The 19587-nt window shown below is 50.5% G+C and overlaps 1 protein-coding gene across 2 annotated transcripts in view; it reads left to right on the plus strand.

The window, feature by feature from the left end:
• Window positions 1-12638, plus strand: part of Rbsn (rabenosyn, RAB effector) — a 19400-nt gene extending 6762 nt beyond the window's left edge. For both annotated transcript variants that reach the window (XM_010637937.3, XM_019209564.2), the window contains 10 exons: window positions 266-406; window positions 2942-3042; window positions 4005-4050; window positions 4179-4340; window positions 5570-5811; window positions 6671-6741; window positions 8135-8221; window positions 8846-8948; window positions 9821-9925; window positions 10978-12638. In XM_010637937.3, coding sequence (XP_010636239.1) covers window positions 266-406; window positions 2942-3042; window positions 4005-4050; window positions 4179-4340; window positions 5570-5811; window positions 6671-6741; window positions 8135-8221; window positions 8846-8948; window positions 9821-9925; window positions 10978-12030 — 2111 coding nt within the window. In that variant the 3' untranslated portion in view covers window positions 12031-12638. The remainder of the gene's footprint in view (window positions 1-265; window positions 407-2941; window positions 3043-4004; window positions 4051-4178; window positions 4341-5569; window positions 5812-6670; window positions 6742-8134; window positions 8222-8845; window positions 8949-9820; window positions 9926-10977) is intronic.
• Window positions 12639-19587: the final 6949 nt, after the last annotated feature.

Consider the following 19587-nt stretch of genomic DNA (forward strand, 5'->3'; position numbering starts at 1 on the left):
TTTTTTAATTTTTTTTTTTTTTTTTTTTTTTTTTTTTTTTTGTGACAGGGTCTTACTAAGTCACTAAATTGCCCACATTGGGCTTTAACTTAACAATCCTCCAGCCTCAGCCTCCTGGAGTGCTGGGGTTATAGGCTGATGACACACAGCTTTTTGACATTTTAACAAGGAAAATTATTTCATTGGTTTTGTTATTTGATGTTTCCCTTGACCTTTTACTGGGTGATCTTGATGGTTTACTTAATGGTGTTTGTTGTTTTTCAAGGTCTTGTCCAGAAGGCTAAGAAAGCAAAGAACAAGTTGCTGAGACGGGAAGGGGATGAGCGAGCAGAGTCAGGGGCTCCAGGATATGAATCTTTCAGCAATGGAGGGGTTGACCCTTACATGTGGGAGCCCCAAGAGCTTGGTAAGAAACTTTCTCACTGTCATGTGCATTCACTCCACAGACAGGAACCGAGCACCTCCTGTGTTCTGGGCTGTGTTTTCAGAGTTGTCTAAGAAGGCATTGGTGAACCCAAAAGCGGAGTTTCTCCTGGCTCTCATGTCCCGTAAGAGGAGTGTCCCTTGTATTGGGTCTGCATCAATGCACTCTGTATCAAGCCCATTGCATCCTCTTTTGGCAAGGGACCTGCCTAGGCTATGCAGTTTAAGCTGCAGAAGTGGGTGTAATTCAGGCTTCCTGCACCTGGGTGTGGCCTCCAGCACAGGTCTGTCCCCTCCTGTTGCTCATAACTTCATTGAGAGGCCTGGGGAGGCAGCCTACTTCCTGAGCTACTTCCTTACTTCCTGTGGCTCCATCTGCTGGCTTTCAAAGGGATCATCCTGTCAGGTGTGGATACATTCTAAAATTGCTTGTGATGTTGCTCAACCTGTGGTCTACCAAAACCTTGAGATGGTGTGTAAGTGAATTATGTCTCAGTGAAGCTATTGGCAGAAATACCATGCTACTAACTGTGTTGAACTCTCCAGTCTTATCTGTCCTTTAACTACTGGATGACAGCAGTCATTAATGGGTGGGCTTGTGGTTAATAAGCATGCACTCTGCCCTGAGCTACATTTCTAGATCGGTGGGATGTTTTCTGTCTTTGAGGTGAATAAATAAAGGTTCTTTCACAGTTCTCCTCCCACTTTCTCCTGCTCTCTCCCTTCCCCCTTTTCCCATATATACATATAAATATACATATGTACACACTTATATACATATCTATATACACATATGTTTGTTCTTTTTTTGTGTGTGTGTGGTACCAGGGATTGAACTCAGGACCTTGCATTTACAAGGCAGGCGCAGTGCCACTGAGCTAAATCCCAGGCCCTGTTCATATGTTTTTTGAAATGGCCTTGCCTTGAAGTCCAGGCTGGCCTTGAACTGGCTTTGTGGCCCAAACTGGCCTAAAACTTATGGCAATCCTCTATCCTTAGGCTCCTTGAGTGCTCGGGTCAGAGGTGTGCACTACCACACCAAACAGTGTTTTCACTTCACCTTTTTTTTGTGTGTAGTAATGGCCACTAGCCTTCTGTTGTCCACATGTAACTAAGTCATGCTAAAATAAAATCCATCCCTTAGCTGCATCCTACATTCCACGTGTTCTGTGTCCCTGTGTTAGAGAGGGGAAACATTTCATCATTGCAGGAAGAAGTAGCTTTAAATACATAGCTGTATGTAACTAGTTAGGAGTTACACATATATGCCCCTTAGGAACATGAAGGAGAAATTTCAGACATGTGGACTCTTACTGGCTTTGTGATAGATTATTTCATGATTGGCAAGCTCAGATTACCAGTGTGGTTTTCTGATTAACATGTCTATTTGAATACCTGAAGGAAATAAAAAATTGAAGTTAATGTTTATAATCACACCTAATAATTCTAAACTAAAATTTAATTGACTCTTAGAGTATGGTTAGAGAAGAAAAGACCAGGATGGTTAAGAATATAGTATTTGGAGATGTTGGTCAAAGGATATAAAGTCTCAGACAGGAGAGTAAGTTTAAGAGATGTATGGCACAACATGGTGACTCTAGTTAGAAAAACAGTGTATTCCTCAAACTTGTTAAGAGAGTAGATTCTAAGCTGTTCTCACCATAGTGAATGAGGTAAGACATAATGATTAGCCATTCCATGCTGCATGCATATTTCAAAAGATGTGCAGTGATAAATATATGCAACATATAGTTGTCAATATTTTTTCCAGTTAACATTTTTAAAAGCAAGTATGTGATGAATACCAGCTGTGATCCAAGGAATGCATGACTGGATGGTGCTGGCAGGTCAGAAGGCAGCGCTGGTTTCCTGGAGGAGATGGGGTTGAGCAGGGGGTATTTCGGGTCTACTGTCGCGACAAGTGACACGATTGCATTTTTGGGGGACCTTTGTCTTGGTCTTGGCTGCTGGACTGAGGAAGTGTCAGCTCAGCTGGCTGCCCCACAGGCAGCTGTGAGCCCTTTTGTGGCCTTCCAAGAAGGGTTGTTTTTATTATAATTAAAAGTTGTGTCATACCAACTTTAGAAAATATGGAAAAATGAGAGAATAAAAAACTGATCCTTAATGTTACTGGGTTTTTTATTTAATAGACATTCATGCACCTGTCTGTTATTTAAGGACTTTATTTAACTTACATAGCAACCCTGTGAAGTAGAAAGCATGGTTTTGCATCTCAGGATGAGTCTCCTGGCTCACACGGAGGCCGAGTGACTTGTCTGAGGTCAAACTGGGTATGGAGCTGCAGCTTGGGTGCAGGCTAACCCTAGAGCCCAGGCCCCGTCTGCTGTATTGGAAGCCTCCAGCAGCTGTGGTTAGCAAGTTAGCAGACTTTAGTTTTCAGCAGGACACAAAAGTCCTAGAAGTTTTGCTTTTGAAGTCATTGAGGATAAGCTCTAAGCTTGAGAGGCTCTGTAAGGAAGATGACAAATCACTAAGCTCCTGCTTTCTCTCCTCTTAGGGACCACGAGAAGCCATCTTTCTGACTTCAAAAAACACCGTGCTGCCAGAATCGACCACTATGTCGTTGAAGTCAATAAATTAATAATCAGGTTAGAGAAGGTAAATTTTATTGTTCAAAATACTTTTTTTCTGCAAGTATGTGTTTTCTGGGGGAAAGTCCCACATTTTGTAGCCTGTGTGTTTTGTGTGTCTGACACTGACAGGGCTGCCAAGGATGTGGAGGACAGTTGCCGCCTGGGCTGGCTCTCCTGGACAAGTGGCCAGGGTGACACAACCGTATCCAGGCTCCCCTTCCTTCCATGCTGAAAGCCACTGGCTGCTGGGAAATTTTTCCAAATTTTGGGGGTATCCTGGGCACAGTCACTCCAGGGTTTAGTATGTGGTGTTATTTGATGGGGAATAGAAGAGTGGTGGCCAGGTCTGTGCTGTGTCCTCAGCCAGGGCCAGTGTGCAGTGTGGGGACCCTCGACTGGCCCTCTGGTCCTGCAGTGAGAACTGTGCCACATTTGTGCTGTGCCTTGCCCTGAAGTCACTGCTAAGTACAGTCTGGACTGTGTGGTGGGCATGGCAGAAACAGTATAGCTCTTCTTGTGAACTTCATAGGCAGAAACATGTACAGCCTTGGGGAATGAACCCAGGCCCTCTGCACTGAGCTCCTCCCTAGACCTTCCTTTATCTTTTGAGACACTGTTTCATTAAGTTGCTGAGCTACCCAGGCTGGGCTCAGACTTGCAGTCCTCCTGCCTCAGCCTCCCAAAGTGCTGCGATTATAAGTGTACCACCATGCCCTGCTCATTGGCTGGTTTTGTTGTGTAGGAGGACTGAAAGAAGAGTTCCCCACTGCTTTCATACCACCCCATCCTTGCCTACCTAATTGTTGCTGACATGAATAATGAAGAGAAAGAGGCAGGGTTCAGAGAAGGGAGGAGTCTGGAGATGGGAAGCTGAGGGGCTGAGCTGGAGACAGGGCTTGAGAAGTGCAGAGTGTCCCTTACAGCATGAACAGTGAAGTGTGGGAGGGATGTCCCTGGCTAACTCACCTGACCCTCTTCTCCCACCAGCTCACTGCATTTGACAGAACTAATACCGAGTCTGCGAAGATCCGAGGTAACCAGAGAACTCTGTTCATGTTCTTTCTGTTTCTTCTCTGTTTCCCTGACCAGATCTTTCTTAAATGGAGTGTGTGTGTGTGTGTGTGTGTGTGTGTGTGTGATTTTATTTTGTCCTTCCCAAAGCAATCGAAAAGTCTGTGGTGCCTTGGGTCAATGACCAGGATGTCCCTTTCTGTCCTGACTGCGGGAGCAAGTTCAGCATCCGTAACCGCCGCCACCACTGCCGCCTCTGTGGCTCGATCATGTGCAAGAAGTGCATGGAGCTCATCAGCCTGCTCTTGGCAAGTAGGTGATGAGGACCTCATCCACTGTTGGGATAAGCTCATTTGCCAGTTACTGTCAGCACCATAGGGCCCTGGAGGTGATGCCATAGGGTCCCCATGAAGCCCACTGTCAGCCCCATAAAGCCCACCTGGCCCAGGCATGGTTGAGGCAGGGACAGGCTGCAGACTCTTTTGGTAAGGACCAGTCAGTAAATACTGCAAGCCTGCTGGAGAGTCGCTGTGCCATTGCTGCTATTGCTGCTTATTTTTTAACAACCTCTTAAAAATGACAAAACCACACACAGCTTAAGGCCTGTGCAAAACAGGCCACAGCTGAACTTGGATCTCAGGCTTTTGTTCTCCCACTTTTGTCTATAAGGCATTGCCAACTGCTCTGAGGAAAGCAGTGCCTGTGGAGACTGTGGACTCCCAAATAAATAGCTATTTGGTCAGGATGTGTGTCTGGACCCAGGAGAGGCTAAGCAGCTGTCAGCTCTGACTGGAAGTAGCAGGGGAGCTTTAGGAAGAGGACCTTAAAGTCCCTTCCTCTGAGGTGAAAGTCACCAGCAGCCCTCAGTGGCCTCATGCAGGAGACGCTGAGGGCACTGGAGGTGACCTTTAGGAGCCCTGGGCTATGCATGTCCCAGGGCAGGGGTGTGGGCCCCAGGGAACACAGCTGCAGGCAGCCTGAAAACTGGCATGATGACCTGCATTCATGCTGGTCAGAGGCTGTTTGCATCTCCCGGCTTCCGGGAGACGTGGGTGGCCCTGGGTGTCTGGGCAGCATGGGGGATGAGGCAGGCCACTCTCAGTGGTGCTGACCTCACTGCTCTACCTCTTTCCCTCCTGGCTCACATGGGACTCTGTAAGCCACATTTTCAGGACATGGGCCATTGGCTGACATTTTCCCAGCAGCTGCCTGCAGTGACCCTGCTGTGTTCAGGGTGCAGGTGAAAGTTTCCACCCCAAAGAACTGCAGGTGTCTGGGATTGTTCCTGTCACACTGGGAGAGAAGGGGCCTGAGGGAGGATAGTTTGCCCAGAGGATGTGGGCTGTGAACTGTGCTGTGGAAGGCAGGAGCCAGGAAAGGCTGTGGAGGACCAGAGGGCCAGCCTGAGGGTGCCCTTGGGATCTCATCACTTGAGGGAGCCTAGGAGGGTTGAGCCTGGTCTCAGTAGCCCCTCCAGTCACACCCCAGGACTCAGCATGCAGCAAGGGCCATGGAGAGCTGGGTGTCCTCTGTATTTGCAGACAAGCTCACCAGCGCCAGTAGGGATGCCCTGAGCACCCACACCAGCCCCAGCCAGTCTCCCGGCAGTGTGCATGGCTCGCGCCGTGGCAGCATCGGCAGTGTGAGCAGCATGAGCTCTGTGCTGGATGAGAAGGAGGATGAGCGCATCCGCTGCTGCAGGCACTGCAAGGACACGCTGCTGCGCAGGGAGCAGCAGATGGACGAACGGGAGCACACACCTGCCATCACCAAGCTCTATGAGGTGACTGCGCTAGCCCATCTGGCAAGTGCTGGGCTTCCTTTGAATTGCATTCATTCCTGTTGGGTCCTGGGAGGTTGCAGAGCTGCCCTTGGAGAGTAGCAGGAAGTGGGAGGAAGAGCTCTGTGGACCAGGCAGGGCCTGGAGGCTTGGGATAGTGGGCTGGAGAGTCCTGGGAGACTTGCCCAGTGGAGAAAGTCCTGTGAAGTGTTGCACATTCCCTGCCTTGTGGTGGGAGTGCTCACTTCTCAGCTGGTCCAGATGCCTCTGTCCGAACCTTGTAGCAGAGGCGTACTTTGAGAGAGGGTGCCTCAGGAAAGTCAGGGGTGATGAGACAGCTTGGGCCCTTGTGGCCAGGGCAGATCTGTGAGCTGGAGACAACCACAGGGATGCATCAGGTAGACGGGACACCAGAGCCAGCTATGGTCAGGCAGAGGAGCAGTGTGCTTGGGTCACCCCACAGCTGTTTCTAGAACCACATGCAGCTGCACATTGACCTAGTGTGGTGCTAATCAGACCCAGGACTGAGGGTAGCCGTCTTCCATCCTCTGTGGAGTCTGTGATGGCTCCCCTGTTCCGAGGATGGCAGTGACACCTTGTGCCCTGTTATGCTGTTGCCTGGCATCACTGTGCCCTCCTTTTTCGGCAGACTCACTGCCTGGGCCCTAGTGGGCTTACTGCTCTTGGGATGCCTGGCCCAGCTCCACCCTCAGTCTCTTTCCCTCCTGAAAGAGTTTCTGCATGGAAAGTAGCTATGTAAGTTAGGAAATTGATAGCCATAAGGAAAAGACCCCAGTTTTGAAAAAAGGAGCGCTTTTCTCACGTCTCCTGGGAGCAGCACTCACCTTTGCTCTGTTCTCAGAAATTGCGGCTCTGCATGGAGAAAGTGGACCAGAAAGCCCCCGAGTACGTGCGGATGGCAGCATCCTTAAAGTAAGCCTTCCTTGTGGTGTCCTGAGGAGGGCATCCCAGCATTTGGGCAACTCTGAGTAGTGCAGATGGAAGCCTTGCTTTGATTTGTGCCTTTCTTTTCTTTCCTTTTTCCTTTCCTTTCTTTTCTTTTCCCTTCCTTTCCCTTCCTCTCTCCCCCTTTCTTTCTCTTTCTCCTTCTTCTTTTCCTTTCTTCCTCTCTTCCTCTCCCCCCCCGACTGTGAAACCCTCCCTTTTGTAGTGTACAGTGCAGTGATTTTTACTGTAGTTACAGAGTTGTGCAGCCATCACAACTGTCTTAATTCCACACCCTCTCCTTTCTCTGGTAGAAACATCACAGCGTGGGCGGTCATTCTGCTCCCTGGCACCCCCTAATGTGCTTCCTGTTTCAGTGGAATGGCAATTTTGACATCTTATATAAATGGCATCATGAATGTGACCTTTTGCACCTGACTTGTCACACAGTGCAGTGCTTTCTGGGTTCGTCCCTATAGAAGCTTCTGTATCCATATGTTACCTTTAACTACTACATGGCATGCATTTAATATTCATGTGAATGCTGCTGTCAAGTGCCATCCAACAGAAAGGAAGGCTTGTAAAAACATCCACCTTATTTGCCAGATCTTGTATGATTTCTTCCCCAAAGTCAGAATGACCTTGGAAGAGAAACATTTTGAATGGATGCTGGACACTGAGGCAGCCAGGACAACACAGCTTAAAGACACTCATGGAAGAGAACTCCAGAGCTGCTTCCACAAGTGGCCAAGAATGATGGGATAAGTGTGTTGGAATTCACAGGGAGGATGTTGAGGGGATTCATAGCAATATGTCTGTTATGGTTTATAGCTAGATGTCCCCCCAAAGTCTCATGTGCTTATAGAGTGGGCTTAAGGAGGTGCTTGGATCATGGGTATGTGATACTCCTCAGTGGATTGGTCCACTGTGAGTTTATGTCTGAATGTGATGTTGGGAGGTGAATCCTGATGGGAGAAGGTGGGTCACTGGGGCTATGGCCTGGCAGCATCTGTCTCCCTCCTCCTCCTGATCATTCTCTGCTTCCTGCTGCCCTTCCATGAGCTGTTTTCCCTTTGTCATGTTGTCTTGCCCTAGAGCCAGCTGACTATGGACTGAAATATGTACAAATCACGAGCCAAAATAGATCTCTCCTCCTTAGAGTTGTGTATTGTGTCTCAGTGACACGAAATGAAGACGGTGTCTTTTACTGTAATACATTTTTTTTTAAATGTAAACATGGTCTGTATTTTTCTATACAGACCTGAAATACCTCTTTCCAAGTACTGACCATCTTGGTGCAGCCTTATGCCTTGAGGGTCCTGTGATGCCACACAATCAGCTTGACCTGATGCAGTCTTGTATGTGCTTGCTTTCTCCGCAGTGCCGGGGAGACCACCTACAGCTTGGAGCAGGCCAGTGACCTCCGCCTGGAGGTGCAGAAAGTATATGAGCTCATAGATGCCTTAAGGTGAGTCTGTTGGGATGGATGGTGCCAGGGACAAGCTCCTCACAGGCTTGGGGCTGTGGGCTGTGGGTCAGGTGTGACCCTGTGACTCTGCACTGGTGACCCTGAGGTTACTGAGGACAGGGCAGCCCCCATGCTGCAGAAGAGTGAACCAGTACAGTCACAGCTGTGCCTGCACCTCAGCTCACAGTCGCTTTCAAACTGTAGCCTGGTAGTTGGGGTTAAGTCAGCACTTAGGTGTAGGAGGTACAGGGATTTAGGAACAGTTGTGATGAGGATTGTTATTGTCCATACATCCAGGACCTGCTGTGTGATCTGCAAGGCCTAGTTAAGAAGAAGACAGAAGGGCATTAAACCAAGCATGAGTCCCTTGACGTGCTGGGCCCTGTGCAGTTGTACTGGTTGCTCACTGGTGAAGCCAGATCTGCCTGTGTAGTCAGTCCATGAATGACCGAGTGTGTTGCACACCTTGTACTATGTTAGGTGCTGTGGGTCCCCTCAAAGGGTAGGCTAGGCTCTGCCTTCCAGGAGATGCAGTGAAGTTACCCATCTCCACCTATCTTGGCACAAAAGCCTGCAGCTCCAGAGACCTCTCATCTTGTTTCTGATGTGTTTGTTCTGGTCCAGTAAGAAGATCTTAACCTTGGGCTTGAACCAGGACCCCCCACCACATCCCAACACACTTCGGCTGCAGAGGATGATCCGGTACTCGGCCACGCTCTTCGTGCAGGTGAAGCTCTGGGGTGGCAGGAGTACGCTTGGGCACCCTGGTTCTCCTCTCAGGCAGGTCCATATCATGGCCTGTTTTCCCCTTATACACTAGTTATTCTTCAAGAGAAGCAGTGCATCATAACTGCCATGTTTTGAAAGAGAAAAATGTGGGTTTCCAAGAAGGGAAGACTTTCAGTCTTGTGTCCCTCTGTGGCTCACTCATCATTCTGGTGTTTTGGCATTTGCATTTTCATGTGCAGTAGTTAGGGCTTGTGTCCTTTCCCCCTAAACTCTGTGTCATTAGTGCCTGCACTGCTGCACATGAAGGGCTCTCTCCCCGACCTTGGCGCGCAGCTGGGTGCAAGGTGGCCTGGGGCTCTGTGGCTGAGGTGTGGGGTGTGGAGCCTCTTCCTGGGCCTGTGGCTGATGGTCAAGGCACCTGGAGCCTGGAGTTGGACCCGGAGTTATCGTCCTGCCCTGAACTCTCCTGAGTTCAATGGTGACTGCCTTTGGCCTCCCTGCTGAGGTCCATTGTGGATGTGGAGGCTGTGTCTCCACATATGGTGCTGAGACCTGGGCCTTTGTCACATTTGCTGAGGGCCCACTGGGCACTAAGCTGGATTCCAGATCCTGGGATCACACTGTCCTCAGGAGCCTGGATTCTAGAGTGAGGGTAGGCAATGCCCAACTGAGGAGCTGGCTTGTGACTGACTGTATAGCCCTCCAGAGATAGGCAAGCAGGCATGGCAGGGTGGCAGGTGTAGGATGAACATAAGGTGCAGAGCAGAGGCCGGCCCTGCCACTCTCTGGGGTGGGGTAGCTCAACTTGAGCACGTGGAGCCTAAGGTCCATTTTTCCTCAGAGCGTGTGACCCTGTCGTGACCCTTACAGGAAAAGTTGCTGGGTTTGATGTCACTGCCAACCAAGGAACAGTTTGAAGAACTGAAAAAGAAAAGGAAGCAGGACATGGAGAGGAAGAGGATGCTGGAGAGACAGGTGTGTAGGGCCTGGCATGAGGCAGCCACTATCCTCATGGCCCACTGGCTCCCCGATGTCCTGCCTGCCTGTGTCTCCAGAGCTCTGCTCATGCATGCATGAGGTCTCTGTTTCTCTGTCCCTTGCATTTGCTTTTATGTCTCTCTCTCCCTCTCCCTCTCTCCCTTCCTCCCTCTCTCTCCCACACATATTTGCTTTCTTCTGTTCTTTTGCAGTGCATGCCCACCTATGGAAACCAAGATAACTCTCTCCTAGGTCCTTGTTTTGTTCCTGAGGTCCCACTGCTTCTCATGTGAGAACAACAGAGGTTGGCAGTGCTCCGTCTGGAAGGGGGTTACTGGGGGGTCTCCACTGCAAATTATGCTGTTAAACAGAAAATAGCCAGGCCTGCTGGTTCATTTCTGTAATCTGAACTTTTCTGGGAGGCTCAGGCAGGAGGATCACAAGTTCGAGCCCAGCCCAGGGAACTTAATGACTTAGCAAGACCCTGTCTCAAGTCAAAAAGAGGGGGAGCTGGAGATGTAGCTGTGCAAAGACCCTCAGTTCAATCCCCGTACAAAGATACCCAGGAATGGTGTTTATATTCCTAGTCTGTATTCCCACATTCCTAGCCACTTGAGAAGCTGAGGCAGGAAGAGCAAGAGTTTGAGGCAACTGGTCAATTTCATGAGACCTTGTCTCTATAAAGGAAGAAATAAGAGCTGTGAGTGTAGTTAAGTAGTAGAGTACTTGAGGCCCCAGTTCAATCTCTGGCATCCCCAAAATAAAGCAGACAGCTCCCCAGGATAGTTAGTCTGTTCAACCTAGGTGGGTACCAACACTGTCAACTGGTGAGAGACATGGAGGTTTACGCCAAGTATGCAGCCCATGATTGGGGCATAGCTGCTCCCTGACCTGTTCAGTCATGATCAGTTTTAAAAATCACAGCCTGCTTGGCCTTCTTTCAGCAGACCAGTGTCTTGGTCCAAAGGAGGGGAGGTAGAGGCCACTGGGGCTACAGGGGGTGCTGTCTGGCTGGGAACCCTGTGACCCTTGCTCTGATGTCTCCCTAGGCTGCCCTGGAGTCACAATGTAGGCTTGAGGATAAGCAGCGTGGTCCAGCAGCCAATGGGGAAGTAGCCCCCACAAGAAAGGCCGAGGGCTGGCTCCCACTGCCTGGGACACAGGGCCAGCACGAGGATCCTGACCCACTGCTGCAACAGATCCACAACATTGAGTCGTTCATCAAGCAGGCCCACGCTGCCGGCCGCACTGATGAGGTGCGCACCCTGGGAGAGAACCTGCGGCAGCTGCAGGACGAGTATGACCAGCAGCAGACGGCCAAGGCCATTGAGCTGTCTCGCAGGCAAGCTGAGGAGGAGGCCTTACAGCGTGAGCAGCTGCAGAGGCTGCAGGAGCGGGAGCGGGAGCGGGAGCGGGAGCAGGAGCAGGCTACCTCTCTGCACTCTCGGACCCGGGCCCTAGAGTCCCGGGAGGCCGCACCCTTCCTGCTGGAGCCCAGCCGGGGGCTGCGCCCACACCCTGCCTTCGCTCTGGAGCTGGGCTCCAATCCAGGCTTGGGCATGGCCCCTGAGACACCTTCACCTGGTGCAACATGGGCCCTGGGCCGGGAGAACCTCCCCCACAGCACTGAGCCCCAGCAGAGCGACTGTGCCCTACACCCCTTTAGCAGGGACTTCCTCTCCAGCCCTGCTGCTGTGCAGGCTGAGCTCCCCAGAGAGTACAACCCTTTTGAGGACGAGGAAGAGGAGGAAGAAGAGGAGGCAGCAGCCACAGGAAACCCTTTCACCAGCCCCAAAAGACCAGCACCCAACCCCTTTGAGGAAGATGATGATGGCCCTGACCAGAGGCCTGCCAGCCCTCCTGTGCCTGGCAACCCCTTTGAGGCACCCACCGGCACCAACCCCTTTGAGGTGGACAGCGACAGTGGCCCAGAAGCTGAAGAGCCCATTGAGGAGGACCTGCTCCTGCAGCAGATAAACAACATCAAGGCCTACATCTTTGATGCCAAGCAATACGGCCGGCTAGATGAGGTGGAGGTGCTGACCGAGAACCTGCGGGAGCTGAGGTGCACATTGGCCAAGCAGAAGGGGGGCCCTGAGTGATGGTGGGAAGCAAGACCTGCAACCTGGATGCTGCTGTCCATGCCAGATGTGTCTGCATGACAGTGACTAACACAGGAACCCCTAGAGCACCAGCCTTCACTCCTCGGCAGCATTTCCTTCCTGCCTTGTTTTTCAGTTAGGGGATTTTCCTCTTTCATGGACTTTTCATTTTACTATGAAGCTGTAACTTGGTTCAGTTCTGTGACCTGGGGTGGACATGGCCACCCACACCTAATGGTCCCGGCCACTATGCAGTGTTAGGATGGCCTCAGACAGGCAGGCAGTCTGGGTCTCCTGAGTTGTCCTGCTCTGGCAGAAGCCTGTGCCCTTTGAGCCGTGGGCCTCCGGCTTTTCCTGGAGTTGGTCCTGGGGTCAGTGCCATGGGAATGCTGGAGCAGTGGTGCACCTTGGTAGTGGGTGTGTTGCCAACTTTCCCTTCCCACTCAGGCTACAGTGAGGCTCCCAGTATGATGTGCATTGTGATTTGGCCATGAGCCTGCAGGAAGAGGTGCAATTAATGTCCTGGTCATTGTTCGTGTGTCTGGGAGAGGTCCCTACCTGCATGCAGGAACCGCCCCCCCCCAACCAAGCATCAAAAGGGCCCAGTATGTAGCTCTGGAGCTAGTGAGCAGAGGCCTCTTCAGAGCATCACCAGGAGGGAAGGGCCTTCTCTGAGGCTGAGAGTCTGGTGCATTCTGGCCAGCACCCTTCCCCTTGGACCATCCTGGCTGGGGCACTGGTGAGTGGTTTCCTTACCAGTTTTAGTTTTAAGGAACCAAACTGATTGGAGAGGCCGTCAGCACCTTGCAGTGAGCCTGTGGCCCATGTGTCTTCAGTTAGGGCGGAGAGGGCAGCTGCCTCTTTTGCTCTGGTGCTCTGGTGCACAGGAGCCAGACCCAGGACTGACTGGTGCCCTCATGGCTCTGGGCAGTTCTGCAGTGAGCCTGGTAATAAACAATAACTTCACTCATCACTTTACACTCTTCCCTCCCTCGAGGCCATGCTCCTACCAGTTAGAGTGGCATTCATCTGCTTGCCTAGCTAGCGGAGTGGCGGAGCTCTGGGGGAAAGGTCTCACAGGGTCTCTTGGCCGAATGGGGACAAATCCTGGGTGGGGGAGGAGTGGAGCATGGAGGATCTTGGCAACTGGGTTGTGTTCATGAAGGATACGGCTCTACTCTGTGGTGTGCGCAGTGTTGGGCATCCAAGATGTCACCTGCTGTGGGTCTCTTTCCTTCCCCAGGACCCAGGCCTGCTGAGCTGTAGGGCTCAGGTGTCCAACTAGCTGCTCTCCCTCCACTTAGTCTGTCTTTCTCTCAGAGGAGCCGGTTGCTTTCCACACCGGAAAAAGCTAACTGCAGCTTGCCACCATCAGCACTTTGCACAGGAGAGCTCACCGCTCTTATCAGTGGAGTTTCAGTGGAGACGAACTTACCCCTGCCACTCCCTGAAACCAGCACCGGGTAGCAACCTGTAAGGAACTGAGCATCAGAGATGCACATGGAACATTTTTAAAAACTCTGAAGAAATGAACTCCCTGAACACACTAAACCAAACTAAAGTCAGATTCCTCAGGTTTTGTGGAATTGTCTTGTGGCTATCTTCCAGTCTCTCCCTGGAGTTCGTGTAGGACAGGCAACAGGAGAGAAGAGACAGCTGCATGCTCCACCTGTTGTGGACGCCTTGCCCTTCCTCAGCCACGATTACGGTGCCGGCAGAGCCACTGGTAGCCAAGGTTGTGCATGGTGAACACGTCTGTGTGCAGGTTTGTGTCTCTCTGTCTAATTCACTAAGGACACTCATGCCCACTTGCAGCCCAGTGTCTGCTGTTCAGATGCCACAGTGTCCTTGCTATCATCAGGAGCCACATGATAGGTCAGGCACTGGACTTAACCCATTGGTCACCTGACAGTGCTGTTCACATGCTGCTCTGGGCCTTGTGTTGGAACCATTTTTAAAAAATAAAAAATAGCCGGGAGTGATGGGTGCATATGTGCATGTGCACCTTGGGTGAGTTACCATGCATCCCTCCCCTTCTTGGTGACAGCCCAGTGCCTCAAAACAGTCCCAGATCCTGGTCCACAGGTCTGGGAAGGTCTATAGAGTCTGCACAGGAGTGACCCCTTGCAGCACTGCCCCATGTCCCCATCGTGTTGGTGAGGGGCAATTCATAGCCAAGCACAGAGCAAAGCCCTGTCCAGTTCTCTTTCATACCAGGAGAAAAAGGCACTGCTGCTGGGCACTGCTGGCATAGGTGAAGGGACAGGTTAGGAGGTAGCAGGTTTAGGTCACAACTGCTAAGTCCTCCTGTACTCCGAAACACAGGTCTGAGCCTGCTGCGGTGCAGGGTAGGTTGGGGGGTGTAGACTGCACAGATGGGCACTGAGAGATGTGGGCACAGCCAGCAGGTCTGACAGTTAACTGGGGCCTCAACAGGGCCTTCGTGGGTTCCAGATGGGGAACAGACAAGCACGCTTCGTGGGTGACCTCCGTTCCTCTCCTCCAGCTGGGGGACAGGTGCAGGCTGAGTAATGAGTTCCCCCTACCTGGGGGCTTCCCTCAGGCCCCTGTTGCCCCCACCAGCTGTGTGGGGACCCCAGATTCTAGCAGAGTGCAGTACTTCATCCGTTGTGAATGCCTCCTGCAGGCTTCGAGACCAAGAGCTTTGCTGGACGTGGTGATGCAGGGCTATAGTCCCAGCACTTGGGAGCCTGTAGCAGGAGGATCACTGTGAGTTGAGTGTAGCCTGGACTCTGGTTTCAAGGTCAGCCTGGAATACATAGCGAAATCCTGTTTCAAAAAATAGACCAAAAACTTCTTTCTCCTTTTCTTTAGGAAGCTGTGTTGCCAGGCTGGCCTCAAATTTAGGATCCTCCTGCCTCAGCCCCCCAAGTAGCTGTTGTACACTGCCCACCCACCAGGACCACAGGCTCTTCTGCTTGCAACTCTTACGTAGCTGGGCATCATTTTCAGAATATTTTGGAGAGCACTTCCCATTTTTTTAGTGTGACACCTAGAATTTGGAAGTTGTCACTTTTTCCAAGCAAAAGTTGGATAAGCTAAGCGTCAGCGACTTTTCTTAGACTCCCAGAGGGCAATGTGAGCAGGACTCTGCCCTCCTGAGTGTGGGGAGCTCGGCCAAACTGGTGGGGCTGCATGTGGATAGTAGGGGTGTCAGGAACTGAAGCAGCAGCAGCATCTTTGTCCTGGAGCACTCTCCCTAATGGCTGTACCCAGGGCCTTGTCCTGCCTGGGTTGGGGCACCCCTGGCCAGCCTTCCTGGCTCGGGGCAGCGGGAGTTAAACACTGTGATGGCCATAGCCTAGGAATACAGGCCCAGAAAGTGCCGAATGTCACTGTGAGTGATGGGGCCTTCCCTCCCCATGCCCCTGCACTGCCCAGAAGGGCTCTGGGATAGTGAGAGTCAGCAGATTACAGCTGAAAACTATACAGGCAGAGGAGGACCCAGGGCAGATGCTAAGCACAGATCAGCTCCTGGTCAGGTTAGTAGATCCTCAACCTTGAGGCACATTTACTTTAGCCCTGTTACCCAACACAGCCAGTGTTCCCACTTTTGCAAAAGACTACCAGCACGCCTGTAATCACAATGCTGGGAAGCCAAGACAGGATTGCAAGCTCAAGCCCAACTCGGAGAATTTAGCCACTTAGCATGAGTCTGTTTTAGAATAAAACAGGGCCAGGGGGTAGCTCAGTGTACAGGTCCTGGGTTCAATCCCAGTACAGGGAGGGGAGTGCTGTAGGGGGTTACAAGCATCCTGAAATGGCAAATACTGAAAAAGAAAACCAAAAAGACCAACAGCAGTACACATACCAGCTCCCCATGAGGAAGGCAATCATGACTACAAGCATTCTAGAAAAAAAAAAAAAAAACCAAACAGCAGAACCATACTGAGGTGCTAAAATTAGCGGACAGGAAGTTCAGAAGCAGTTGTGATCCTAGCCATCAGGAGGCTGAGGCAGGATGATGTCAGCTCAACATCAGCCTGGGCTACAGAGTATTTGAGGTCAATCTGGACTATATAGCAGAGACCCTGTCCTTGGGAGCGAATGAGGGTTCCTGCTGTAGTTGACTTTCAGGCCTGGAAGGTGGTATAAGGGCTCTACTTGTGTAGCTGGGAAACAGCTAACCACATAGATGGCATAAACCCAAGGTCACTACCTCACAAAGTTGAAGGATGAAATTATGCACAAAAAGGAAGTTAGGGTGTTTATTGGAAATACAAAACATAGCTCCTATGGTGGGCCATGTGCCCCTTGGTCCAGAACTACTTATGGACAAGTAGAACGTGGGAATTGCTCGGTTGCTTAGTGACCACCTATCAGGCAGTTGTGTGGGTTTAACACGACCAATCAGAGCTGAGGCCCTCAACCAGCTAATCAGCTTATAGAGTTGAAAGGAAACACTGCAAACAACAGCAACTGGTTATTCATTTCTAAGTTCCCCCAAACTCAAGAAAGGACTAGGGAGGGTCTGCAGTCCATGTCACCCAAAGCTCTCCCTGGTTAGAGTCCTAGTCCTAGCTCATTGCCTGCCCAAGCACCCTGACCCACTTCTTCAGCTGCCTGTTCCTAACCTAATGAACTAACTTCTCTACAGCTGGACCAAGAGGTTACAGGGTCATTGAGAAGCAGATAGACTGTAAATTGGAAGAAAAATGTAGGAGATGGTGTGATAATATGGTCTAATAACAATTTTAATGATGGTGAACCTTTTTTAAAAATCAAATTGATCTGGAGATCCAAGTCCATCCAAAGTAAAAGAAAAAACATTGCAGGGACTAGTAACTGAAGCCTCCTCTATCAGGAGCTGATCAGGGCCCTACTCACCTGGGCAAGGCTATGACGAAGGATAAATAGAGACAGTAATTGAGAATGCAAGGGGGTCCAGAGGTCAGAGGTCTTATTAGGCCAAGACCATGACTCACTGAACTTGTCATTTTTTTATTGAGCGCACAGCTTTCCAGGGGGTGTATAGGGAGATGCAAGGAACAGCGGAGTGGATGGCACCGACTCCAGCAAGGTCTAGTAAGAAAGTGTTCTTGTGTGAATATGCCATTGATTAATGGGAAACTTCTATAGAATTTTGTGTGAGAGTGAGAGAGTCTTGCCTTCTGAGCTGCCACAGAATCACAGGTCAGTGAGACTCACTGGCCGGTGGCATAGGGAGTTCTGTTTCCACATGCCTACTGCTGGCTTATATGGCACTTAGGCGTAGGACAGAATCATGCTTAACACAGAAAGCCAATTTATGGATTTGTAGCTCACTCGGTGGCCTCCATCACTTCCTTAGGCATCACCAGTGAGCCTGTGTCCCCAGAAGCATGAGGAGCAGAAGGTGACGGTTGGAAAGGTCCCGTGAAGGGAAGGACAACCATCACCAAGGTGCATGTAGCCCCTGCTGGAAGGCGGGATGGGCATAGTAGAGTACTCACTTAACTGTGTCCTCACCTTGGCCTTGAGCGCCTCCCCCTGGGTTTCTCACTGACAGTCCTTGCAGTGGGTCCCAGCTTTTTAAATTGTGGGCATTGGGCTATAGGATTTTTGAGAGAGAAAGTGACTAAGACAAGTAGGAAGTAAAGTAGCAGGATTAACGTGGGGAGCACTTGTGGAGAGACACCTCAGGATTATCGGGTAATAAAAGCTCTACAGTATCCAAGATGATAGTCTTTAAGCCAGTGAAATCCCTTCAGGTCTGACAAGTTGCTTGATGAGCAGTGTGAAAAGCCAGGAGATCCTGATGTAGCTGTAAAGATTCCACTGCTAAAAGAGCAGAAGTGGCCATTGCCCTGACACATCCAGGTCACCCTGAACACAGTGGTGTCCCACTGCTATGACTGATGTCCTCCAGGCCTTCAAAGGCTCTGGGGTCTGGGTAAGGACCCTGAAGCCATGCTTGGTGCTCACTTCTGTGTGACTAAAAGGTGTGTCAGGTTGTGGCCATCCCAAGGCAGAGCTTGAGGAGAGAGGCTTCTGGTTTATATCATAAGCCTCTTACTACTGTCTCTGTTCCCAGAAAGGGGCATTTAATCATTGTTTCTTCTAGGGACTCATATGAGGGTTTAGCCAATAGGCCATTCCTGGGGGGGGGGGCAGCAACAGCTGGCACAGCCAGATAAGCCTTGGAAAGCTTGGAGCTGCTCTGTGGAGTCACAGGCCAGAAAGCTTGGATGTGTTGTGTTTGCTGAGCTATTCGTGCTTGATGCCCTGCAGTTAAAACCCTAAATAGTGGGCTTTTGAGGAGAGCAGTTGAGTTGTCCTTGGAAGGACAGTCAAGGCAACGAGGAATTGGAAAGCCCATCTGTGATCCCAGCACTCAGGAAGCTGAATGAGTTTGAGGCCAGCCTGGGGTATATATAGTGAGTTTAGGGACAGCCTGAACTACATAGTAAGACCCTGTCTCAAAAAAACAAAAAACAAACCTAAAAAGGAATTAGAACTCAGAGGCCACACATCTCTTGGGTCCTGGCCTGTAAACCATCGGGTGTTGAAAAAAAGCCTGACCTGGCCCAGCAGTGTTGAGTTGGGGCCGTGGGCTGTTTAGGAACAACTGCCTTGTGTACACACAGTGATCCCACAGAACAGGCATCACAAGGTGACTTGACAAAGCTCTCAGTGTTCCTGTTGTAAGAGCTTGTTTAGCAGAAGTTGTAGCCCAGTTTGGGGTTCTAGCAGCCAAAGGAAATACTCTCTGCAGTGTGGGAAGGTGTGAAGATCTTTTAGGCTACTCTCTTACTGGGTGCCCGTACCTGGAGTTTAACAGAAAGGTCAGTAAAGAGAGTCGTTATCAGCATTGCTGGGAGAGGCAACCCCTGCCACAATTGTGGGGTTGCTAGATGAGCGAAACATAATTTGTGAATAAGTCTCAGCCAAGCAGAGGGACTGGATGTTCAGGCATCAACAAGAAAGCATAGGTAGGGAGGAAATTATTTCATAAATGACAAAGAGGAGTAAAGCATTGGGCATCAGAGTCCCATTGATGCCGTAACCCAACAAATGTTTGGAGAGATAGGAACAATGAGATAATGGGAGATAAGAACAGAATACGAGACCCACTGCTGAGCAGGAAGCTGTGGTCTTACCTGTGACATCCAGTGTCACCCAAGGTTCTGTCTGCTGATGGTGAAGAACCAGGGGTGACTGCAGCCTTTGCTTCTTCATTCCAGGGACAACATCTGGGCACTGGGCCGAGTCCTTCCATCCTGGGAGAGTAAGCCCTGTAGTACCCTGTTTTGTCCTGTTTTGGGCAAGATGACTTCAGAGGATGTCAGCAGAAGTGACACTGTCAAGTAGCTTGTTTTCCTTGGAGGAGGGGCCAGGAGCCTAGGTAACATCTGGTGACCTGTAATGCAGCAAGAAGTTCTATATGTTTTGTGTCTTCTTGTTCTCATTTAATTTTTTTTTTTAGTGGTGCTGGAGATTGAACTCAGGGCCTCATGTATGCTAAGTATCCTCATTGCCTCTGTCACTGAGCCACATCCCCAACCTTCTAATTTAATCTTAGCTTCCTTTCCCCTTCTTTTTCTTCTCTATATCCCA

Source organism: Fukomys damarensis, unplaced genomic scaffold (genome assembly GCF_012274545.1).
Source record: "Fukomys damarensis isolate Sample0158 unplaced genomic scaffold, DMR_v1.0_HiC HiC_scaffold_37, whole genome shotgun sequence".
Taxonomy (NCBI): Eukaryota; Metazoa; Chordata; class Mammalia; order Rodentia; family Bathyergidae; genus Fukomys; species Fukomys damarensis.